Source organism: Trichomycterus rosablanca, chromosome 25 (assembly GCF_030014385.1).
Source record: "Trichomycterus rosablanca isolate fTriRos1 chromosome 25, fTriRos1.hap1, whole genome shotgun sequence".
In the NCBI taxonomy this organism is placed as follows: Eukaryota; Metazoa; Chordata; class Actinopteri; order Siluriformes; family Trichomycteridae; genus Trichomycterus; species Trichomycterus rosablanca.
The window spans coordinates 11,900,001-11,927,392 of record NC_086012.1 but is presented as its reverse complement, the minus strand read 5'-3'; the positions used below and the strand labels follow the sequence as shown (position 1 = coordinate 11,927,392).

At 43.0% G+C, this 27,392-nt stretch overlaps 1 protein-coding gene across 1 annotated transcript in view; it reads right to left on the bottom strand.

Annotated features, from left to right (window-relative positions):
* Window positions 1–27,392, bottom strand: part of sema6ba (sema domain, transmembrane domain (TM), and cytoplasmic domain, (semaphorin) 6Ba) — a 147,108-nt gene that overhangs the window by 59,227 nt on the left and 60,489 nt on the right. The window contains exons 2-3 of the mRNA XM_062987555.1: window positions 7,102–7,224; window positions 3,234–3,348 (exon numbers count right to left, since the gene is read on the bottom strand). Of these exons, the coding sequence (XP_062843625.1) occupies window positions 3,234–3,348; window positions 7,102–7,207 (221 nt within the window). The 5' untranslated portion in view covers window positions 7,208–7,224. The remainder of the gene's footprint in view (window positions 1–3,233; window positions 3,349–7,101; window positions 7,225–27,392) is intronic.

The window sequence follows — 27,392 nt, the reverse complement described above, 5'->3', positions numbered from 1 at the left end:
GGAATGTGTTGCAGGCCTGAAATGCAGGAATGGAGGAGCAGATAAAACATGAAATATCTTGGGTTCGTACTGTCTGCAATGAAGTTAATTTGCATTTTCAATACTGTCCAGACCAAGGGTGCCCAATAAGTCGATCGCAATCTACCAGTCGATCGCACAGTGCCCGCTGGTAGACGTGAAATGTGGCCACTGTTTTTAAAATCGCGGTGCATGCACTCCCCATGTCTACGTGCCAGTAGGTGTAATTGCTGCTCTAAATGTCACCTGTATGTGTGAGTGTGTGATGCTTTATGATGGTTTGACGTGCCCTGTCCAGGGGGTATTTTTGTCTTGCGCCCAGTGTTTGTGACACTGGACCCACTGGACCCACGCTCGCCCTGTAATGCTCTTATGCTGGTCCAGACTGTTTTTGATTTGGGGTTGTAAATATTACGTTACCTATAGACCCTATAAAAACAGTTTTTTTATATTTATAGCCAAAATAACAGAATTCTTAGAGTTCTTTTCACTCGTGAAGGCTGTGTTCTATTTTTCGCAATGAAGCCTCTATGGAAGGTAAACGGGGAAAACAACAGGACACAGAAAAGCCCCCCCCCCCCCCCCATTTCCCCCCCCCAATTTAGTCGTGTCCAATTACCCTGATTGCGTCCTCTATACTGATTCGACCCTTCACCGCTGACTGAGGATGCCCCCTCCGGCACGTACAGTCAGTACAGACTGCATTTTTCACCCGCACGAGTCGAGTTCATACACTTGACGGGCACTGTGTACGGAGGGCCGCACCCGAATCAGCATTATTCCTCAGCGCTGTGCAGGCGCCATCAGTCAGCCAGCAGGGGCCGCAGTCGCACCAGTTATGAGGACCTACGATCCGACTTTCTTACCCTCTAACCCTGAACAACAGCCAATCGTTGTTCATGCTGCGGCTGAGATTCGATACGATGTATTCGAAACCCCAACTCTGGTGCAGAAAAGCCAGTTTTTCTTATTTTTGAAGCTTCATTAGCAGGTATTCATGTCATTCATAGACTGTATGCCTCACTATGACTTGGTATTGACTGATGTACCATGACGAACAAATATAATAAAGGTTTAACTTTTTTTAATTAACAAGTCATCACAATTATTAGAAATTCTGTGCCGTTTTGGTAGATATTTTTGTATTTTAATATTAGGTCACGGTGCACACACACAAAGTTAAAAGAATAAAAAGCAGATGAGAAAAATGACTTTTGGAGTGGATAAAACCATCTCACGTTATTGGATTCAGCGCTTATCACACAAGTGCTTTTAGAGATTTGAAGTCGTAATGAAATTGTTCCACTGTGTAATTTTTCATTTCCATTTCAAAGCAACCGGGACACTTTTAAAAACCCTAACTTCTCATATATAGATACTGCTGTGATACTTTTAAATCTAAATTCCTGAAGGAAAAGGAATGTCCCCCTTTTGCTGCCAAAACAGCCCTGACCCGTCAAGGCATGGACTCCACTAGACCCCTGAAGGTGTGCTGTTATATCTGGCACCAAGATGTTACCAGCAGATCCTTTAACTCCTTGGATCGGACTTGTTTGTCCAGCACGTCCCACAGATGCTCGATTGGATTGAGATCCGGGGAATTTGGATACCAAGTCAACATCTCAAACTCGTCGTTGTGCTCCTCAAACCGTTCCTGAAGCATTTGTGCTCTGTGGCAGGGTGCATCATCCTGCTGAAAGAGGCCACACCCATTAGGGAATAGCGTTTCCATGAAAGGGTGAACATGGTCTGTGACAATGCTTAGGTAGGTGGTACGTGTCAAAGTAACATCCATGTGGATGGCAGGACCCAAGGTTTCCCAGCAGAACATTGCCCAAAGCATCTTCCCATAGTGCATCTACGTGATGTAAAGGGAAACGTGATTCATCAGACCAGGCCACCTTCTTCCATTGCTCCGTGGTCCAGTTCCGATGCTCACGTGCCCATTGTTAGCGCTTTTGGTGGTAGACAGGGGTCAGCGTGGGCACCCTGACCAGTCTGCGTCTATGCAGCCCCATACACAACAAACTGTGATGCACTGTGTATCCTGACACCTTTCTATCAGAACCAGTATTAACTTCTCCAGCAGTTTGAGCTACAGTAGCTCATCTGTTAGATTGGACCACACGGGCCAGCCTTCGCTCCCCATGTGCATCAATGAACCCTGGCTCGTTATAAATAAATAAATAGCATTCATCGAGGGACGTCATCTAGCACTAAATTTGATTTGCCATCCTTAATTTAGTTCAAATGTGTGGGCAGTGAACCACTCTGTTTTATAGCAATGGGAACTGAGTTGACTCAATTTAAATCCGTAAGATGCTGAATTGAATTTGGCTTAAAATAAGTAAATTGTACAGAACTGCCTCCCTACACACCTCCAGTATATAATATTACATATACACCGATCAGCCATAACATTAAAACCACCTCCTGGTTTCTACACACACTGTCCACTTTGTTGTTCTACAATTACTGACTGTAGTCTATCTGTTTGTTTACATACCTTATTAGCCTGCTTTCACCCTGTTCTTCAATGGTCAGGACCCCCACAGGACCACTACAGAGCAGGTATTATTTAGGGGGTGGATCATTCTCAGCACTGCAATGACACTGACATGGTGGTGGTGTGTTAGTGTGTGTTGTGGATCAGACATAGCAGTGCTGCTGGAGTTTATAAACACCTCACTGTCACTGCTGGACTGAGAATAATCCACGAACCAAAAATTTCCAGCCATCAGCTCCCCGTGGGCAGCGTCCTGTGGCCACCGATGAAGGTCTAGAAGACGACCAACTCAAACAGCAGCAATAGATGAGCGATCGACTTTACATCTACAAGGTGGACCAACTAGGTAGGAGTGGACAGTGAATGGACACAGTAATTAAAAACTCCAGCAGCGCTGCTGTGTCTAATCCACTCATACCAGCACAACACACACTAACACACCAACACCATGTCAGTGTCACTGCAGTGCTGAGAATGATCCACCACCTAAATAATACCTGCTCTGTGGTGGTCCTGTGGGGGTCCTGACCATTAAAGAACAGGGTGAAAGCAGGCTAAAAACGAATGTAGAGAAACAGATGGACTACAGTCAGTAATTGTAGAACTACAAAGTACTCCTTTATGGTAAGTGGAGCTGATAAAATGGACAGTGAGTGTAGACACAAGGAGGTGGTTTTAATGTTAACCCGTGTAGATAAATTAAGGTTACCTGGCACCGATGTAAAGTGTGCTGTTGACCTTTAGGACCGTCTGAATGTAGAGCGGCTCCTGCCTCGTATAGGAGCGATGCGCCCGGCCCAGAAACACAGGGTACCGCCTGGCAACTAAGAGAGAGAAAGAGAAGAACAGAAAGAATTAAGAAAATGAATGATGGAGATACAAGGCAAAACACGAAGGAAATAGACCACAAACGTAAACAAGGTTTCCGGGTTGAATTAAGAAGCAGAGAGGCAGGTAACGAACAAGAAGGAAAATCGAAACAAAGATTAAGATAACGTTCCGAACTAATACAGAATAACAGAGAAACGATAGAAGGCTGAGGATGGTGGTGAGGACACCAAGCCATGCATCACTCCACTTTCAGCGCCGTGGCTTTAAACACGCTCCTGCACTAGGCATGACTGATAGCAAACAGTCACGCGTCATGCTCAATGTTTTTCATTGTTGAAACCAGTTCCACGTTGTAGGTCGTCGGAAATCGTGTCGAGAGGCGTTTCGCTCGCAGGCTGGCATGTGTTTGGATGTGTTACAGCAGAAGCAGCTGTTAGCTCACAGCAGATAAACATCTCGCACCTTTATCGCTCTGCTCCAGTATAATACTAGTGCTAGGAAAATAAACTGGTTCAGAGATGAACTCAGATGCACTGTGAGTGTTATTCTGGAATATAGAAAGCTCTGTAGATTTAGATTAGTTTAGAATGAAACAGTATTAAATAGCTATAAAGTTAAAGGTCTGAAGTTTACATGCAATTTTTACTCAGTGACTTCTGGGTGGCATGGTGGCTTGGTGGGTAGCACTGTGGCCTTACAGCAAAGGGGTCCTAGGTTCAGCTATAATGCCTAGTTCCAAAGGTGGAAAGTAACGAATTACATTTACTCACGTTACTGTAACTGAGTAGTTTTTTTGTGTACTTGTACTTTTTAAAGTAGATTTTACAACCAGTAATTTTACTTTCACTTAAGTATGTTTTGTATTAAGAATTGTAATTCGTTACATTTTAAATAACATCCGTTACTGAGTAAAATAAACGCTAAAAAAAATCGCATCTGGGAAACTGCTGCAGTGAATTCTGCGATGGGGAGCCGGATCTTTTGGCGCGACCAAAGGCACGACTCGGTTTCTTTCGTTCATTTTAAAGAGCCGTTCAATAGAATCAGATCGTTCACGAACGACCAATCACTAGTGGTTATACAGTTTAAAATGGTTTAATGGGACTAAAATGACACATTACACATCCCTAAATGTTTTAAATGTTGTATCAACATGTTTTTTTTCTATTATATTTGAATAAAAAACAACTATTGTGAGATTTATATCCACTTGTCATGCCCTCCTGTTAAAAAAAGTAACTAACGTTTACTCTGAGTACATATTAAATGAGTTACTTTTTACTTTTTACTTGAGTAGATTTTTAGACTAGTAATTTTACTCCTACTTAAGTAAAAATTCATTAAAGTAATAGTACTTTTACTTGAGTACAATACTTTAGTACTCTTTCCACCTCTGCCTAGTTCACACTTCACGATTTTTGCCCCGATTTTCGCTGGCAGACTGGTTCGCAACTCGGCTCTCAGGCTGCTCAGGTGGCGCAGCGGTAAAAACACATGGCGGAACCAGAGCTGGGATCCCGGATACATCGTATCGGATCTCGGCTCTGCCTTGCTGGCTGAGTCTGAGCGGCCACATGAACAACGATTGGCCTGTTTTTCAGCTGGGCGGGACTAAGCCGGACGTGGTCTCTCTCTCATGACTGGCGCAATTCCGATCTCTGCTGGCTGATTGATGGCGCATGCACACAGATGGGAGGAAAAGAGTGCTGTCAGGGTGTGTCTCTCCGTACACAACGCTGAGCTGCACTGCGCTCGTCAAAGTGTAGGTGATAAGATGCATACGGCTGCTGCCCACGTGTCGGAGGACACGTGGGCAGCATGTCAGAGCAGGGATCGGCATTGGTGGATAGGAAGCATGACGCAATTGGGCAAAAAACTAAGCTCTCAATCACTATGTGTGAACTGCTCAACAACTCGATCCGAGCGGCTCGCCGAGCACTAAAAGACAGGTGTCATTGTGCACAGTCAAACTAGCTTTAAAGGGTCTAAAGCCTGCCGCGCTGTTGCTTTTTCTTTGTCTACGTGATAGGCAACAAGGTGTAGATTTTCTAACAACCCAGACTCATTTACAGTTCATAACTGTCTTACAATTTAAGCAATCGCGTCTCACCCCACCTCATATCTCATATTTACAGTATGTCTCACAACACATAACACCCTGAAGATGTTTCCCTTAACATGTAAATACCAGTTGTGTACTTCTTCTGACCTCTGTATTCTTCTGCATAATAATGAGACAGATACATGAGACAGATATCTGAGTAGCACTAATTCTTGTCCATAGGGAGTACACACACACACACACACACACACACACCCCGTGTCTGGCAGAAGCTGTGGTGTAGGGATTAGATAGTACAGTAAAAAGTCTCAGTTACCAAGGTCACACTTTCCCTCCTCACCCCTATATCCAGTATCTCCAGTAAAAAAAACACTGGATTTAAACCTCCTTGACTTTTTGCAACATTGTTATTATGGTCTTGAACCTAAATGGATGTAATTACTATTCTATAATTACTATATAATTACCCAGAAAAGTCTACACCTGGGTTAATTACAGGCTGAGGAGAGAGTTCACCTTTCAACATGACAGTGGCCCGAAGCAAACAGCCAAAACAACACTAGAGTGGCTTCAGGGCATGAGGTTCACAGATCATCCTGCAATATTAAGTGGCTTATATTTCCCTTTACCATAATTGTATAAATGATTATACACTGATCAACCATAACATTAAAACCACCTCCTTGTTTCTACACTTACTGTCCATTTGATCCATTTTAAGCACTTAGTAGTTCTACAATTACTGACTGTAGTCTATCTGTTTCTCTGCATGTTTCGTTAGCCCCCTTTCATGCTGTTCTTCAATGGTCAGGACCCCCACAGGACCACTAAAGAGCAGGTATTATTTAGGTGGTGGATCATTCTCAGCACTGCAGTGACACTGACATGGTGGTGGTGTGTTAGTGTGTGTTGTGCTGGTATGAGTGGATCAGACACAGCAATGCTGATGGAGTTTTTAAACACCTCACTGTCACTGTTGGACTGAGAATAGTCCACCAACCAAATATATCCAGCCAACAGCACCCCATGGGCAGCATCCTGTAACCACTAACAAGAAGATTTAGCCACCAACTCAAACAGCAACAATAGATGAGCGATCGTCTCTGACTTTACATCTACAAGGTGGACCAACTAGGTAGGAGTGTCTAATAGAGTGGACAGTGAGTGGACACGGTATTTAAAAAACTCAGCACAACACACACTAACACACAACCACCATGTCAGTGTCACTATAGTGCTGAGAATGATCCACCACTCAAATAATACCTACTCTGTGGTGGTCCTGTGGGGGTCCTGAGCATTGAAGAACAGCATAAAAGCAGGCTAAAAAGGTATGTAGAGAAACAGATGGACTACAGTCAGTAATTGTAGAAGTACAAAGTGCTTCTATATGGTAAGTGGAGCTGATAAAGTGGACAGTGAGCGTAGAAACAAGGAGGTGGTTGTAATGTTATGGCTGATCAGTGTATATTTATACAGTTCTATGAAATTCCAAACCATTGTGTGCACCTTGTTCTCCGGTAGTCATAAATCTCCCATCATCCCCCCAGCCCGGATTTTCCTTTTCTTTTCCTGAGAGAATTCCTGCAGGACTGGTGTCCAAATGTCACCCAGCAGCTGTTTTAATTGGTGGGAGGATGGTAGGTGGCCAGTATGGAAAGTGGAAGATAGAAAAGGGGCCTACCTTCAGACGGGGTGGATATCAAAGGCCCGGGTTCTTCTGGAAAGGAGCAGACAGCCAATCGCAGGACGGCTAAGAGCATCGGGAGGAAGGGGGCGCGGGTCGCCATGGCAGCAGTCAAAAACGCTGTTGGGAAAAGGAGGATGAAAGCATTACTCAGACAAATACATAGACAAAGACATACAAAACACTGTAGGTACGTTTATGACCAAATGTATGTGGACACTACTAATTACTGATTTCAGGTGTTTCAGGTGTATAAAATCAATCATATAAAATACATTTTATGCTTATAGTTTTTTTTTTTACCCAATTGCGTTTATGCTTCCTCTCTACTGGTGCTGACCCCCGCCCTGATTGAGGAGAGCGAGACTGTCACACACCCCCTCCGACACGTGCGCAGTAGCTGACTGCATCTTTTCAACTGCACAAGGCGAGTTCATATGCCGATCAGCTTTGTGCCCAGAGAGCCACACCCTGATCAAGGCATTATTCCTTGATTCTGTGCAGACGCTATCAACCAGTCAGCAGAGGACTGCATTTTTCACCTGCACGAGTCGAGTTCATACACTTGGCGGGCACTGTGTACGGAGGGCCGCACCCCCATCACCATTATTCCTCAGCCCTGTGCAGGCGCCATCAGTCAGCCAGCAGGGGCCGCAGTCGCACCAGTTATGAGGACCTATGATCCGACTTTTTACCCTCTAACCCCGAACAACAGCCGATCGTCGTCCATGCAGCCGCCCAGCCCAGTCGGAAGGCAGAGCTGAGATTGGATACGATACGATGTATTCAAAACCACAACTCTGGTGCGCTAGCGTACTTTCTGGCTGCTGGCTGACTGATGGCGCCTGCACAGGGCTGAGACATAATGGCGATGGGGGTGCGGCCCTCCGTACACAGTGCCCGTCGGTGTATGAACTCGACTCGTGCAGGTGAAAAATGCAGTCTGTACTGACTGTACGTGCCGGAGGGGGCGTATGTCAGTTGAGAGGCGTCATCAGTCAGCGGTGAAGGGTCGAATCAGTATAGAGGACGCACTCAGGGTAATTGGACACGACTAGATTGTATTAAAAATAATAAACAACACATTTTTAATACATTGTTAAGGTCTCCGTAAATCATCCAATCAACTATAAAACTGCTGGTAAACATCCAAGTGGTGAAAGTCCCATTTTCCATTTTTAAGCTAAAACAAATTGAGTGCAGTGTGTGACCAGTTCAAAAGGTCACAAACAGAGGCATTCCACCATCTGCTCCTGCCCCCCCCCCCCCCCATTCCTTTCCTTTACTTGTCATTGAGTGGATCGACTGTGAATTCCTCTGCACATTGTCTAATTGGCCGATGATTTATGGCGGTTTGTCAAAGCTCCTGTTTTTCCGGCACATTACCCACCCGCACAAACAGCAGTTTGGAACGCAGACGCATGGCAAAACGTTATATGACAAAAGACGGGGAGCGTGCGCGAGGCATCCCTGCTGCTGAGTACAACATCTCAGACGCTTTTTAAACGTCTGGATTGAGCGTATGAATAAGGTTAGAGACATACACAGACCAGGCATGACATTATGACCACCTTCCTAATACTGTGTTGGTCCGCCTTTTGCTGCCAAAACATCCCTGACCCGTCGAGGCATGGACTCCACTAGACCCCTGAAGGTGTGCTGTGGTATCTGGCACCAAGATGTTAGCAGCAGATCCTTTAACTCCTGTAAGTTGTGAGGTGGGGACTCCATGGATCGGACTTGTTTGTCCAGCACATTTTTATCAGCTCCACTTACCATATAGAAGCACTTTGTAGTTCTACAATTACTGACTGTAGTCCATCTGCTTCTTTGAATGCTTTGTTAGCCCCCTTTCATGCTGTTCTTCAATGGTCAGGACTCTCCCAGAACCACTACAGAGCAGGTATTATTTGGGTGGTGGGTCATTCTCAGCACTGCAGTGAGACTGACATGGTGGTGGTGTGTTAGTGTGTGTTGTCCTGGTGGAGTTTTTGTCACTGCTGGACTGAGAATAGTCCACCAACCAAAAATATCCATCCAACAGCCCCCAGTGGGCAGCGTCCTGTGAGCACTGATGAAGGTCTAGAAGATGACCGACTCAAACAGCAGCAATAGATGAGCGATCGTCTCTGACTTTACATCTACAAGGTGGACCAACTAGGTAGGAGTGTCTAATAGAGTGGACAGTGAGTGTGTCTGATCCACTCATACCAGCACAACACACACTAACACACCACCACCATGTCAGTGTCACTGCAGTGCTGAGAATTATCCACCACCTAAATAATACCTGCTCTGTAGTGGTCCTGTGGGGGTCCTGACCATTGAAGAACAGCATGAAAGGGGGCTAACAGAGCATGCAGAGAAACAAATGGACTACAGCCAGTAATTGTAGTACTACAAAGTTATCCTATATGGTAAGTGGAGCTGATAAAATGGACAGTGAGTGTAGAAACAAGGAGGTGGTTGTAATGTTACGACTGATCGGTGTACATACCAGAGTAATATCAGAGCCAGATCTCATACTGGTATATAACACAGTTTCTGATCTCAGTAATGCTCTCGGTAATGTGAGTCACGTTCAGCTCAGCGGTTTCACCAGCACGCTCCCGTTACTTCTCCACAGGCCGACTCCTTATCAGCTTACCTCTGTGCTGTCTCATAGCACGCAATACGATTACGACAGTTCCGAAGAGCTAAAACACAGAATAACGTAATTAGGGCGACCCTCCAGGGGCAACAGGAGGAACGTAATTGGAGAGCGAACGTTTGAGGAGATCACCTGATGCATTTAGTAACGAGTTCCTAAATTAATAGCAACCCTACCAGGCTTACATTTTATTATTTAGTTACGGCGTTCTAAAGCTCCGAGGGACGAATATGAGATGCAAATCCTTCTCATAATATGCGTGAGTAATTACAATGGAAATGAACTCGCCCACCGTGCATCAGGAGTAAGTGAGAGAACCAGAAATAACAATAATTCATCAGATGGAATATTTTTGGAGAGAATTTGAATGAATTACCTGTAGAACTGGTATGTAAATCACTGTTATTACAAAAGCACTGAGTAAGATTACATGCAGTTATAATCCAGTCATCAGATTCTGACAGATAATCTAAAAATTCTAGCAAAGCAGCTTCATTATTAGCTTTTTAAGAAATTTGAAGGTCTGGGCTCTCGTTAAGTAGCATTTAAATTGTCATTCTATGTTTACACTCACTTGGTTTGGGGGGATCTGGGGGGAAACAGTGTCCCTGTGACATAATTAGGACCCTATTAAACATTTTTTACAGATTTTTTAAGAAAAATGACACATTTCACGGCAGTCACTGCTTTAGACTTTGACATCTTGGACAGTTTGACTAACCAATTGCTAACTGAACTGCCGTAGGATCGCTAGTGTATAAGACGTTTCTTACTGTAGCATGCTGACAATGTTGCATGTATGTGTTCACATATTGAGTGCATTTTGTCCCTTTTAAAAGGTTTCAAAAGTGCTTCTCTACACACGTGATCACCTCTGTGTAGTCTGTGCGGCGCCTCGAAAGAACAAGCCAGTCAGACGCCCAGATGGTGCAGCGGTCGGCTGGGCGCCATAATTGGCAGTGCCTGCAGCATATACTAATTGGCCACCGTGTCTGCGGGGGAGGGGACGACCAGACTACGTGTGGGTGTGTGGGTGGGTGGGTCTTCATAACCTGTGTAAGGACCCTGACTGGCAAAGGAGACGCCTGTGCAGAATGCAGGGGCGAGAAGATGAGGGCTGTGCACATGTCGGAAGAGGCGTGTGCAGCGACGTGCTCTCCTCGAGTGCAATCGGGTATCTCTCAGCAGCGGAAGACAAAATTGAGTGTGCTAAAATCTGGCTCTCGTTAAGTAGCATTTAAACTGTCATTTTTTGTTTACACTTACTTAGTTTGGGGGGATCTGGGGGGGGGGGGGGGGGGGGGGACAGTGTCCCTGTGACATAACCAGGAATGTGTTTAATTTCACGGACCTCGTTTTTCAAAAATCACAGATTTCACGGATCAGTGCAGTCATTAAAAAACACTCATGAATTAAATTATAGAATAAATGGAAGCTAAATACACAGCACAGCTACCTTAATACTCGACGGTCTCAAAGACGAGAATTCTCCCCCCTCTGTGTCTACAGAATTGGTTGGGAATTTTCCAAACTCAGTTACCCGAGTCGTGTTTTTAGGTGCTTTAGATTTGTACATTTTGACTAACTGAATTGCCGTAGGATCGCTAGTGTAACAGACATTTCTGTGGTGTAGCGTGCTGACAACGTGTGATTGTTTCTACACTTACTGTCCATTTTATCAGCTCCACTTACCATATAGAAGCACTTTCTAATTCTACAATTACTAACTGTAGTCCATCTGTTTCTCTACATACTTTTTAAACCTGCTTTCACCCTGTCCTTTAATGGTCACGTTCCCCACAGGACCACTACAGAGCAGGTATTATTTAGGTGGTGGATCATTCTAAGCACTGCAGTGGTGTGTTAATGTGTGTTGTGCTGGTATGAGTGGATCACACAGCAGCGCTGCTGGAGTTTTTAAATACCGTGTCCACTCACTGTCCACTCTATTAGACACTCCTACCTAGTTGGTCCACCTTGTAGATGTAAAGTCAGAGACGAGCGCTCATCTATTTATTGCTGCTGTTTGACTTGGTCATCTTCTAGACCTTCATCGGTGGTCACAGGACGCTACTGGGTACTGTTGGCTGGATATGTAAGCATGTAGAGAAACAGTTGGACTACAGTCAGAAATTGTAGAACTACAAAGTGCTTCTATATGGTAAGTGGAGCTGATGCTCTGACCCAGTCATCTAGCCATCACAATTTGGCCCTTGTCGTCGCTCAAATCCTTACGCTTGCTTATTTTTTCTGATTCTAACACATGAACTTCGAGGATAAAATGTTCACTTGCTGCCTTAATATATCCCACCCACTAACAGGTGCCGTGATGAAGAGATAATCAGTGTACCAAATAATAATCAACCAAATAATAAAGTGTCCTGAAAAAATAAGTAGTAGGAAAATGCTGCTAAGTTTGATGTCTAGAAAAATAAATAGGATTTTTTTATTGTTTATACCACCAGGTACATCTGTCCAGCTAAACCAGACTCATTGGAAGACAGGTGGAAAAGAATATATATAAAGAAGCAAAAATGGTCACCCATTGCCTTTTAATAACAGAATAAAAGACAGAGGCAGTGCACTGATGCATCACCCAAATCGAGCTTAAACACTGACCGCATCAAATCACATCTTTCAGTCCTTTTCCCATTCTTCAGTCTCTTTTCACTCTTATTTTCTACCTCTTCTGAATGGAGGTGTCATGTAGCTATAGAAGTGAGATTCTGTAATGAGTACTTCACTACAGGTGTGTATCACACACACACAGGAGCGCAGACACATTTTAGGAGTGTGTTCGCACAGGAACAAAACTGACTGGGTTTCTACAATCAGCGCTGCCAGGTGACACAACACGCTGGGTGTGCAAATGAGGAAATAATGAAGCGGAGACATGGCTCACACAGACACACACACCAAACAACTACACACTAAATAGTTTGTCTAAATCCAGAGTTAATGGATGGATGAATGGATGGATGGATGGATGGATGGATGGATAGATAGATGGATGAATGGATGGATGGATAAATAGATGGATGGATGAATAGATAGATGGATGGATGGATGGCTGGGTGATTGGATAAATGGGTGGATGGATGGATCGTTGGTTAGATGGATAGATGGATGCATAGATGGATGGATGGATGGATGAATGCATAGATGGTTGGATGGATGGATTAATGGATAGATGGATGGATGCATAGATATATGAATAAATGGATGCATAGATGGTTGGATGGTTGGATGTATGTATGGATGGATGCATAGCTAGATGGATTGATAGATGGATGCATAGATAGATGGATGGATGAATGAATGGATGGGTGGATGCATAGATGGATGAATGGGTGATTGGATTAATGGGTGGATGGAAAGATCAATGGTTGGATGGATAGATGGATGCATAGATGGATGGACAAATGGTTGGATAGATGGATTAATGGATAGATGGATGGATGCATAGCTAGATGGATGGATGGATGGATGGATGAATAGATGAGTGGATGCATAGCTAGATGGATGGATGGATGAATGGAGGGGTGGATGCATAGACAGATGGATGGATGGATGAATGAATGGGTGAATGCACAGCTAGATGGATGGGTGGATGGATGGATAGATGCATTGGGTGGGAGTTTGGAAGAAAAATTGTCTGCTCAGAAACTAGACTAAATAATAACTGATCTCCACGTTCCTCCACTTCTGTACAGACAATGGGCTACTAACCAGGGTCCTTCCACAGCATCAAAGACCACACCCACTTTTTGGTCCTGTCTTCCCCACCCAGCAGACTTTATTGCCCGATTTTGTCTGCTGCAGGTGCTGCCAATAGGGGGCACCCAGCCAACCGGTAGCAGGGCTGGGATTTAAACTCAGGTGAAATATGCACCACCTGGGCGCCCCAATATATATATATATGGATAAATGAATACTGTGTGATGGTTGGCAGGCTGGATGAATGGACGGATGAGTACCTGGATGAGTGAATAGATAATAAATAATGATTAATGCTGATTAAATGGATACAGATAGCTTCCTCGATGGGAAATGATAATTGATTGGCCGGGCGTGTGAATAAATAAATGAATTAAGGAATAGTGTGAATGGATTTATTGGTTAAATGATACACTGGATGAATGGATATTTTTATGGATAAATAGAAAATAAGTCAATAACTTGCTTGCTGATGGATGATGAATAGGTGGATGAGTGAATGGATGGGTGGATATATAGTTGGTTAAATCAATGGCTGGCTGGCTAACTAGAAGGATGAATAGATGGGTGGATAAATAGATGGGCTAGTAGCTGGCTGGCTGGATTGTTTACTGGGTGGGTAAATGGAATGATGGATGGATGGAAAATGGGTGACTGAATAAATGGCGACCTGGCTTGATAGATGGATGGATGTGGGTTGATTGTTGGATGAGTGGATGGATGGGTATATGGATATATGAATGGATGGATGGATATATGGATGGATGGATGAATGAATGGATGGATGAATGGATGAGTGGATATATAGTTGGTTAAATTAATGGCTGGCTGGCTAACTAGAAGGATGGATAGATGGGTGGATAAATAGATGGGCTAGTAGCTGGCTGGCTGGATTGCTGACTGGGTGGGTGGGTGAATGGAATGATGGATGGATATATGGATGGATGTATATATGGATGGATGAATGGATGAGCGGATATATAGTTGGTTACATAGATGGCTGGCTGGCGAACTAGATGGATGTATGGATGGATAAATAGATGGGGTGCTGGTGTATATGTTCAGATAATATATGTAGAGGAACTGCTGGACGCATAAATTGGCGAGCTCATGAGCTCCGCATACACAACTAAATCAGTCATGAGCATAAAGCACACACACACACACACACACACCTTCACTTTCATCATCTAATTGCTGCAGTAACCCACATGCAGCACTACATAACGCTGACCTTCACACACTGGTAAACACACACACACACACACTATCTTAGCACCCATTCAGTTGACAGGAACAAAAAACGGGATTAAAAGGGCAGAGTGGTCAGACAGATCGGACAACTAATGAGGCTTTGTCTCCTTTATGGCAAAAAATAATTTGCTAGCATTAAATTGGGACATTTTGTAAAACGCAATGATGTCTGCGACACACTCAAAAAGATTAGCACAGATACATTCACAAACAGCTAGCAATATCCTAGCAGCTACCTTATATATGATCAAACCAGGTTACAACATCCAAGTAACAATTTAGGATACAATAGCAACCACCTAGCAACACCATAGCAACCACTCACTCATTTATTCATTGACCGTTTTACCACCGGTTTATCCTATCAGGGTCACAGTGGGTCCAGTTCACTGGGCAAAATACAGGAAACACTCTGGACAGGGTACTTTTGTAGCTCCAATTAACCTGACTGCATGTTTTTGGACTGTGGGAGGAAACCGGAGCGCACAGGGAGAATCGAACACAGATCCTTCTTGCTGTGAGGCGACAGTGCTATCCACCAAGCCACTGTGCCGCACCAATAGGAACCAGCTAAATCAAAAAGCACCCTGGCAACTATGTACTGTAACTATGTCTATTCTTTTTTTCCAATTTTTATTTCAATTCTAGTAATTTTGCCCCAAAATGTACAGAAATCAGCATCCAATTGCTATTTTTTAAACTATAAAAGTACCAAGGGACACATTTTCATTATAAATTGGACTTTTTAAACATATTTACTGATATATGCAAGCAATCCAACCCAGATCAATACAATCCCACCACAATACACGTTTCCACTGTGTGATGGTCTATCCTAGATGCCTCCGAGCCCAGAGAAGTCGACGCCGCTTTTGGACATGGTTAACGTAAGGCTCCTTATTTTGCAAAGTAAAGTAAAGTGAAGTGAGGTAAAGTGACAGACACGGGGAGAACATGCAAACTCCTTACAGAAAGGACTCGGACCGCAGGACACAGGACCTTCTTGCTGTGAGGCGACAGCGCTACCCACCAAGCTACTGTGCTGCCCCAATAGCAACCAGCTAAATTAAAAAGTCTACAGAATCAGTGACCAATTGCTAATTTTTGAACTATTTTTCCACATAAAATTGGACTTATTAAACATATTTACTGATATATGCAAGCAATCCAACCCAGATCAATACAATCCTACCACAATACACGTTTCCACTGTGTGATGGTCCATCCTAGATGCCTCCAAGCCCAGAGAAGTCGACGTCGCTTCTGGTAAACGTAAGGCTTCTTTTTTTGCACAGTAAAGTGAAGTGAAGTAAAGTGACAGACACAGGGAGAACATGCAAACTCCTCACAGAAAGGACTCGGAGTGCAAGGGAGAATTTAACAACCAAAAAATTGGACTTCTTAACATATTTACTGATATATTCAAGCAATCCAACCCAGATCACACATACAATCCTAAAAATAACAGCTATTAGTCAGTCATGAAAAGCTTCCCCACACAAAGCTAAGCAGCGATTCTGGGCTCCGAGCGAACATCCGCCAGTCTGGTAAACAAACAACACCAACTGCTTTATTTTTTCTCTGCCTAAATCAGTTAAGCTAATGGCTAAAGCTCCAGACAAAGAAAGAACATGATCAGCATGATAGAGACGGCGCAATGACTAGTTCAGTAATGTACACTAATTAGACCCCCATTCTCTTCCTGTGTGGCCTACTAAACACCGCTGACTGTATATTCTCATTAAGCCGCTTATTGACTAGACTCTGAGCAGGAGTGTTAGCTAGCTCTGGGATATCTGGCGCCCGGTGGGCTTAGTTTAAACTGAGCTCTCTGTGATGTTCTTTAGCTTTGATCTACGCTAAAGGGTTCCACCCCCGCCAGTCTCGACGAACTGCGTGATATCGCTAATTGAGAGAGAGAAAGGAAGAGCGAGAGATGAAAAGAAGTTGATGTAAAAATTAGCAATTCAATTTAAAGACTTAAATAAATTTGCTAGATGTGGACAATCTGATCAACGATGACATGAAATCAATACACAATGACTTAAGGTATACAATAACCCATAAAATTACTGAGTTTAGATGTTTTAACCACACCCATTGTTAATAGACAGTAGAGATCAGCAGGGGTTGCAGCTCAAAGAACCATGCCCACCTGCCATGCCATTACGACAAGCAGTAAACATTAATCCTTAATTAAACCTTAATCAGGCAGTCTTTGTGCCACTTTCTTTCTCTTTCAACCACACCCATTGCTAATAGACTGTAGAGATCAGCAGGGGTTGCAGCTCAAAGAACCATGCCGACCTGTCATGCCATTACGACAAGCAGTAAACATGAATCCTTAATTAAACCTTAATCAGACAGTCTCTGTGCCACTCTTTCTTTCTCTTTCAACCACACCCATTGCTAACAGACTGTAACAGAGTTACATAGAGATCAGCTGGGTTTGCAGCTTAAAGAACCATGCCTACCTGTCATGCCATTACGTCAAGCAGTAAACATTAATCAATAATTAAACCCTAATCAGGCAGTCTTTGTGCCACTCTTTCTTTCTCTTTCAACCACACCATTGCTAATAGACTGTAGAGATCAGCAGGGGTTGCAGCTCAAAGAACCATGCCTTCCTGCCATGTCATTACAACCGGCAGTAAACATGAGGGCACAGTTCCATCAATCAGGCAGTCTCTGGGCTACATCAGCATCATTTCGCTGCCGCTGGGAGAGATCTGTAAATGACGGCTTTGTTGACCATCAGTTTCTTTGTGCTGTGTTGTTTGATGTTTGTGTTTTTTCAACATCTGCATGCTCTGCATGGCTGGTACCTTTGGCTTTTTTTCGACCCTGAAGGAGCGATCAGATCTTCTTCGCAAAGTATGAAACAGTACAGCATTTTCAGGACGTCCCCTGAAAACTAATTGGACGTTGTGCTGATGTAGTTTAGCTTGGTATATAGCCTGAAATGCTGCCTGGAATGAGATTCTGAACTCCTCGGTTCGGAACTCGGCGTTGCCACCGGGCACCATCTAGCCTGCATAATTGACAGTACCTGCAGGGAGGGATGACCAAAGTATGTGGGTGGGGTCTTCAAACGCTGTGTAAGGACCCTGATTGGTGGATAGAGGCGCCTGTGCAGAGTGCAAGGTTGGAAAAAGGTTCCGTTAAGGGCTGCTCGTGGGTCGGAGGAGGAGTGAGCAGTAATGTACCCTCCTCAACTGCGAAAATCGGGGATCCCCAGCAGCGGAAGACAAATTGAGTAGACTAAATTAAGAGCAAATGGGAGAAAAATGCATAATATATATCAAATGGCACAACTTTAACACTAGAATTGTCTGTTTTCCCTCATTTGAATTCCTATAATTCTTATAGAAGCTCTATAATCTAATAATAATACCAATTAATAATTAATTAATAATAATAATTGCCTGCTTTATCCCTGGAAGATGGAAATACATGCATTGTCTCAATAATGCTGAGTGTGTACCAGTAATAAGACACTTTGCACGTCAACACCAGTTCAGATGTCACATCCTCAACACTAGAATTGTCTTTTTTCCTCATTCAAATTCTTCCTAGAATTTTTATAGAAGCTCTATACTGTGAATCCACAGAGACTTCCCTCCACACAGCAGCTACAATCCTCTGTATGAAGGGCACAGATGCCTCACTGTACCTGTTCTACTGGGACAGATTGAATTCAGATGACTGAACAGGACAAAACGAGGCTAACGTCACACGCTTGACAGGAGTGATAGGGTTTAAAATCACCCTTTTGTAGTTTATAGTCGACAAAACAAAGCTTATTAGCACCTTTAGCTACTACAAACAATGTATAACTCCTAGTGCTAACAGTGTACAACCGGTTCACAGCTGATACAAATCAGTATAGTGTCAAATCCCAGAATCCAGACTGCATTATGTTCAAACAGAACAACAAGGCCAGATCTGTTTACAGATTTGAGTAAGCTTAAGTTGTTGTGTCACTGTGTTAGCTGAGTGTTAGCTGTGTTTTGTTTGCTAACAATAGTCGGTAGCAGATTTAAAACACGCTGTCACAGCCTTACATGGAATATGTGGTGGTTAAACACCTTTATGGGACCGTTTTACAAGGACAGAGCTTTACACGGACAGGCAAAAAGACTGTAAACAATAGGCTAATGTGTTTTAGCTAGTAAATTATCATTATGGGATGTTCTGACTGAATGTCTACCAGATTTCAATCAAAACAATGAGATACAAAAGCAATTTAAGAATGCTGGGACAGTAGGTTACATGTAAATACAAAAAACTAACTAGAAACTTGAGTAATTACTGTTTTACCTTAACAAATACATTTTAAAAAGTCTTGGAACAGGAACAATGTTAGATTGGGAAGTTTGTAGATTTTTAAAAGCATCAAAGATGAACATTTTACAGGTAAACAGGTATATTTCTACTAGTTTATGCTATCATTATCGGGTATAAATAGATTAATAAAGCTCCTTTTTAATAACAATGTTTCTTAAGGTATGATCACAAGGAAGTTCTGGATTTCTCCATCTACCTTCCATAATATTATAAAAAAATTTAAGTATCGTTTTAAAAAATCTGTGTGTGAAGAGCAAGAGCAAAAACCAAGTATTAATTGAATGTCTGTGACATTTTATCCAACAGACAGCAGTGCATTAAAATGCTTCTGTATAAAACCCACATGAGTGTAACGAATGGTCTATGATGTTACAAGACAGTATTACTAAACAAGAATTATAACTAGACACGTTAACCAAACTACTAATAAATATCCACAAAAACATGAACCACAAAATAGCCTCTGCTGAATGATCCACAGCTGCTCCTTTAAATACCATAGGCATATTACCTGAGACGAGGTGCAGCTGTGGATTATTATCAGAAGACCAATCATCAGAGGCCGGATTTGTGACATAGAGCTAGGGAATATTTCAGTTTGAAAAACTTCCATTATTAAAAACTATCATAAAAATCCATTATTATAGCTGATAAAGTGTAGATTGTGTGCCAGAGATTAAGGGGTCTGAATACTTTTTGAATCCACAGTATTGGGTCATGTTTTTAATACAATACATCTGTCTGTTTTATTCATAATTGTTTAACATAATTTAACATTCAAAAAGTTTCTGCACTTTTTCAACTCTGTTTACTAAGAATTTCTTCCAATACTTTTTTCCCAGCGGCGTACCAACTTTTTAATTCCATCAGCAAAAAATGCTTTTGGTTTAGCGTGTAGCCACTTCACCTCTGCTTTCACATCATCATCACATGAAAATCGTCTTCCCCTTAAAGCTTCTTTGAGCGTCAGAAAATGTGGAAATCAGATGGCGCTAAATCCGGACTATAAGCGTCTCTCAGTCTCTCAGATACGACCGATTACTACTCCTCCCACCCTCACCCTCAATATTTGGTATTATTTGGCAATAAATACCAGCTTAACCAAAGTTCTTTCTGTTCGCTGTACTATAACAAGCTACAACCACAGGACACAGACCTTATAACGTCTGGACGTCTAGCCTTGGGCTCAACTCAGCACATCTTGACTATAGTGCCGCCAAAACATTCAACCACAGTAAACACACGCATAATGACATGTAGATAGTTGTGGTGCAGATTTTTTTTTACGTTCGCAGTTAGTAATCATCGTCGAACGGTGCCGTCTCAGTGTGTGTCCCTTCAAATTGCTTCATAATGTATTTCTAAACACAGCATGGCTGTTTGTGTGTGTGATTCTGTGTGTGCAGTGCTTCTAGAAATCTAAAATGCAGCAGTGACAGAGCCAAATGTGATGCATTTGGGTTATTACAGAAGCACTTATAATAAACACAATGGTATTATAAAATGCTTGTGTGTGTTGGAAATACCATTAAAATACAGGCTGCATTTGTTGTTAGCTTATTAACTATATGTATTCATAAGCTTAAACAAAGATATGTTGTAAAATCATGTGGTCAATAGAATTTTGACCATACAAATGAATGAAATTAATAGTTGGTTTATATTTTGGCCCAATTGTCTTGGCAAAGGTCTTTAACTTTAGTCTATCTTATGGTCTTGCAATCTTAGAATACAATGCTTTCTACCTTCCATCCATCCATTCATCCATCCATCCATCCTTCCATCCATCCATCCATCCATCCTTCCATTCATCCAACCAATCCATCCAACCATTCATCCATCCATTCTTCCATCCATCCATCCATCCTTCCTTCCTTCCATCCATCCATCCATCCATCTATTCATCCAACAAATCCATCCACCCATCCATCCTTCCATCCATCCATCCATCCATCAATCCATCCATCCATCCATCCATCCTTCCATCCATCCTTCCATTCATCCATCCATTCTTCCATCCATCCATCCATCCATCCATTCATCCAACAAATCCATCCACCCATCCATCCTTCCATCTATTCATCCTTCCATTCATCCATCCATCCATCCTTCCATCCATCCATCCATCCATCCATCAACCCATCCATCCATCCTTCCATTCTTCCATCCATCCTTCCATTCATCCATCCATTCTTCCATCCATCCTTCCTTTCATCCATCCATCCTTCCATTCATCCATCAATCCATCCATCCATCCTTCCATTCTTCCATCCATCCTTCCATTCATCCATCCATTCATCCATCCATCCTTCCATTCATCCATCCATCCATCCTTCCATCCATCCTTCCATCCATCCATCCATCAATCCATCCATCCATCCTTCCATTCTTCCATCCATCCTTCCATTCATCCATCCATTCTTCCATCCATCCATTCATCCTTCCATCCATCCTTCCTTTCATCCATCCATCCATCCATCCATCACTGTAGCACTGTCAACTCACAGCAAGAAGGTCCTGGGTTCGATTCCCAGGTGTAATAATCATCTGTACATCATATCGGATCTCGGCTCTGCCTGCCGGCTGAGGCTGAGCGGCCACATGAACAACGATTGGCCTGTTGTTCAGCTAGGGGCGGGATTAAGCCGGATGGGGACTCTCTCTCAGACTAGTGCAATTACGACCTCTGTTGGCTGGTTGGTGGCGCCTGCACGGAGATGGGAAAGGAGTGCGGTAGAGGGTGTGGCTCTCCGTACACAGCACTGTACTGCACTGCACTCGTCAAGTGTAGGTGATAAGATGTTCGATTGCTGTGCATGTGTCGGAGGGGGCGTGGAGCAGCCTCGTCCTCCTTAATCAGGAGCAGGGACCAGCATTAGTGAGAGGATGTTTGATGGGCAGAAATTGGATGGAAGTGGGAGAAAAAGGGGAAAAAAAACCTAATAAATGCCGCTCAGGTGGCGCAGCAGTAAAACAGGCTAGCACATCGTATCGAATCTCAGCTCTGCCATTCGACTGGGCTGGGCGGCTGCATGAACAACGATTGGCTGTTGTTCATAGGGTATGATGAAGCCGGATAGGTACTCCTCATAACCGAGTCCCTCTGCTGGCTGGTTGATGGTGTCTGCACTGAGTCGAGGAATAATGCTGATCAGGGCAAGCTGATGAAGCATATGAACTCGCCTCGTGCAGGTGAAAAGATGCAGTCGGCTACTGCACACGTGTCGGAGGGGGCGTGTGACAGTCTTGCTCTCCTCAATCGGGGCAGAGGTCAACTATAACTTGGTGTGTCATTAACAATAACTTATATAACCTGCTGCATAACACAAATATCCAAACTCACACTCATTGTGTACATTCAGTGTGCAGTAATACCTACAGTAAATGATGAAATATGTAATTAAGGATCTGGAACAGTAAACTACATCTAAAACTGTAAGACTGCACCAAAACACTTCCCTCATTCACCCACAGTAACCCAGGAGTAGACAAAATGTGTGGGAAAAAAATCTCCCACCACCGAGGCCATGTGCAGTCTCTGCAAACACAAAATCTGACAATCGATACTGTAAAGAGCGACTTGTTTTGACAAGCCATCAGTTTGCACAGGTTTGTGAGTGTGTGTGTGTGTGTGTGTGTGTGTGTGTGTGTGTGTGCTATGTAAGAGAGGCAGATTATTTTATTGCAATATTCCCCTCAACAGACTGGCTGGTTTGATGTTAAACCCTGGTTTCATTCTAACACAACTAACTTAGGAACAGTCACACAGTAATATAAGGATTAACCACTGGAACCATTAAGGGTATGAAATAACTCATTGGGTGGCACAGTGTGTAGCACTGTCGCATCACAGCAGGAAGGTCTTGGGTTTGCATGTTCTCCCCATCCTGCATGGGTTTCCTTCTACAGTCCGGTCAAGACATGCGATCGTTTTAACCCTAGATATGATTGTGTGTGTGTATATATTCATTTACCATTTTATCAGCTCCACCTACCATATAGGAGAACTTTGTAGTTCTACAATTACTAACTGTAGTCCATCTGTTTCTCTACATGCTTTGTTAGCCCCCTTTCATGGTGTTCTTTAATGGTCAGGACCCCCACAGGACCACCACAGAGCAGGTATTATTTAGGTGGTGGATCATTCTCAGCACTGCAGTGACACTGACATGGTGGTGGTGTGTTAGTGTGTGTTGTGCTGGTATGAGTGGATCAGACACAGCAGCGCTGATGGACTTTTTACATACCGTGTCCACTCACTGTCCACTCTATTAGACGCTCCTACCTAGTTGGTCCACCTTGTAGATGTAAAGTCAGAGACGATCGCTCATCTATTGCTGCTGTTTGAGTTCATCAGTGGTCACAGGACGCTGCCCATGCCCACGGGGCGCTGTTGGCTGGATATTTTTGGTTGGTGGAGTATTCTCAGTCCAGCAGTGACAGTGAGGGGTTTAAAAACTCCAGCAGCGCTGCTGTGTCTGATCTACTCATACCAGCACAACACACACTAACACACCACCACCATGTCAGTGTCACCGCAGTGCTGAGAATGATCCACCATCCAAATAATACAGTACCTGCTCTGTAGTGGCCCTGTGGGGGTCCTGACCATTAAAGAACAGCATGAAAGGGGGCTAACGAAGCATGTAGAGAAACAGATGGACTACAGTCAGTAATTGTAGAACTACAAAGTGCTTCTATATGGTAAGTGGAGCTGATAAAATGGACAGTGAGTGTAGAATCAAGGAGGTGGTTTTGATGTTATGGCTGATTGGTGTATATATATTGCCAATCCAAATCCACTTAAGTGTCCATCTGGCCCATGCTGCCATCCTGCCAAGTGTCCAAAATATGGTAATTCAACCCAAAATGCTACTTTTAATGACAACATGTCCATTCACGGCCCTTTTTGCTCCCTGTTAGTCATGCGAAATGTTAATTCAACCCAAAATGCTACTTTTAATGATAAGAATTATTGATAGAACCTCTCATGAGAGCACACATTTGCAACTCAGGAGAAGAAACAAAGGGTAAAAAACTGTGCTGTAACATTAAAAATAGAATTAAGGTAAAGCTATGCATCAAATGTCCGATTTTCCAAACTATCCAACAACACAGTCCCACTCGCAAAACACCAAACAAGTGTTGTGTCCTCTCTTAACTCCCGGGTGATCTTTCCTATTTATCTGTCATCAAAAAGCACCCGTGTGAGTGTGATGTATAATTAATGAGCCACTTTCAGCCATGTGAATCCTGCAAATAATTAATAAAGGAAAGCTAATTCCACCCAGTCGAGAGGCAGGAGAGAGAGGGAGCGCGTCAAGACAGTAATCATGGTATGTGTTTTATTATGTTCAAACAAAAAATGACCTTTAGGTAAACATGCGGCTATATTCCTTCATAGTTTCGAGATTTTAGTGTAGAAATAACCCCTTAAATGTCAAACTTTGGAGCTTGTTTACTGTAGCTGACTGGCATGTAGTACCATGGTAGAAAAAAGGTGATTTTTAAGTTTTTTAAAGACACTGATCAGGCATAACATTATGACCACCTTCCTAATACTGTGTTGGTCCCCCTGTTGCTGCCAAAACAGCCCTGCAACTGTGATGCACTGTCTATTCTGACACCTTTCTATCAGAACCAGCATTAACTTCTTCAGCAGTTTGAGCTTCAGCAGTAGCTCGTCTGTTGGATCGGACCACACGGGCCAGCCTTCGCCCCCCCTTCCCCCCCGGTTTACCACTGTTCCTTCCTTGAGTATGTGTGTTTGTGCTGTAATGTACTGGCAACCTGTATGGGGTGTTTCCTAGCTTTCGCCCAGGGAACTGAACCCACTGTGACCCTGAATTGATCAAAACGGTGGTAAAGCATACAATGAATGAATGATTGTCTGTGGACAGTGTCTAACTCATGACTCATTTTGTTGTTGATGTTTTGCATCTGGATCAAACCTCATGGAAAAGAGACCACTGTTCCATGTAGGCCGATTTTGTGTCCTATTTATTTATAAGATGAAGATTTTTTCCCCAAATTAATAAAAAAAAACACAGTTATATCAAAGAACTTATATTTATATATATTTAATAATAAATAAATACATTAATTAAAAATAATAAATAAATAATGAATAAATTAAATAAATAAATATTTAATTTTAAATTAAAATAAATGAATTTATTTAATAAAAAACAGTAATATAAAAAAATAAAACATTTAATTATAATATACTTAATAATTATTTTATAAATTATTTATTGTTTATTAAATATATTTAATAAACATTATAATCATTATTTTACCCATTATAGTGCTACAAATTCAGTACTTTTTGACACTATAAGACCCCAGCACACTGTGTGTGTGTGTGTGTGGGTCCCTGATGATTGATGACCGATGGTCCCGGAGGTTAGGTGGATTACTCTGCACTTTGTTAAAGCCTAGTCCTCTTTCACTTGTAAGATTCTATCACTGCTAGTTTGACAGAGTGTTTTGTAGCGGGTTTTGTAACACTCATGGGTAACACCAGCACTCTTTTCTATTTAGCTCGGTCCCTCTCTGGCCCTATTAAGACTGGGGCTCGACATCTATCTAGAGTAATGCAATGAAAGATGACCAGAAGAGATGGATGACCGTTCAATTGCAGCTGGAATTGGAGAGGGTCTGAAATGTGTATTAGGAGATGATTGGTCATTGCAGTCGGGGGAGGGGGTTAATTGTTTTTGATGATCTGATGACCATGATGACTTCTTGAACTAAGATTATGGATGTGATGGTGTAGAAAGTTCCATAACATCATTTAAACTCATATCATGACCTTCTATTTCATTTTATTGATTATAAATAAATATACACTGACCAGGCATAGCATTATGACCACTGACAGGTGGAGTGAATAACACTGATTATGTCGTCATCACAGCACCTGTTAGTGGGTGAGATATGAGGGAGTTTGACAAGGGCCAAATTGTGATGGCTAGACGACTGCAGCTCTTGTGGAGTGTTCCCTGTCTGCAGTGGTCAGTATCTAAGCAACAGTGGTAAACCGGCGACAGGCTCATGGGCGGCCAAGGCTCATTGATGCACGTCGCTTACCTGGGGAACGCATGGCACCAGGATGCACTATGGGGAAGACACCAAGCAACATTCTGCTGGGAAACCTTGGGTCCTGCCATCCATGTGGATGTTACTTTGACACGTACCACCTACCTAAGCATTGTCGCAGACCATGTACATCCTTACATGGAAATGGTATTCCCTGATGGGTGTGGCCTCTTTCAGCAGGATAATGTGCCCTGCCACAAAGGAAAAATGCTTCAGGAATGGTTTGAGGAGCACAACAACGAGCTTGAGCCTCCAAATTCCAGATCTCAATCCAATTGAGCATCTGTGGGACGTGCTGGACAAACAAGTCCAATCCATGGAGGCGCCACCTCACAACTTAGAGGAGTTAAAGGACCAGCTGCTAAAATCTTGGTGCCAGATACAACACCACACCCTCAGGGATCTAGTGGAGTCTATGCCTCGATGGGTCAGGGCTGTTTTGGCAGCAAAAGGGGGGCCAACACAATATTAGGAAAGTGGTCATGATGTTATGCCTCATCGGTGTACCTGATGTCTTTGTGCCCATATAAATCGGGATTGCTTGACTGCATCCAGAGGTCTTTTGCCAAGGCTCCACTGAAGAGCTCTGGAATGAACCGGAACATCAATTGAGGCTTTCTGGACCAAAATCAGTGCCCAGCCATACAAACGTTCTTTTGACTGAATGGGCACAAATTCCCACAGACATACTTTATCGTCTTGTGAGAAGCCTTCTAACAAAACAGCTCATGGTCAGGTGTCTAAATACTTTCGGCCACTGAACGGGGACAAATTCTCACAAACTGAAAAGTTATATTTTAATACCATATCTTTTTGAACTGTGTCCAACACGCTCATGGTCAGGTGTCAAAATACTTTTGGCGTATACTCACATAGCGTATCTCTAGTGTTATTTTAGATTTCAGCTATTGATCCCTTTTGGATTGCGCTGTAAAGAAAACCAGTGGCCATAATCGGATCCCAAAACTTTAAATGTAGTTTTCCCTTTGAGACCTAAATGGGATAAATGTTCATGCTGGTGTCACGGTGAAGCTTCGTTCCCTCGGGTAACGGTGGAACCCAGGGACTGTTAGTTCCTCTGTGTGTCAAGCTTAATTTAATAAGCCCGTCCAGAAATTGGGAAAGGAGGGGGCGAGCGAGAAGAGAGAGAGAGGGGTGCAGGAGAGTAGCTGGAGGGTTCAGATCCATGAGCCACTTTGCTCAGACTTGGCTGTCAGAC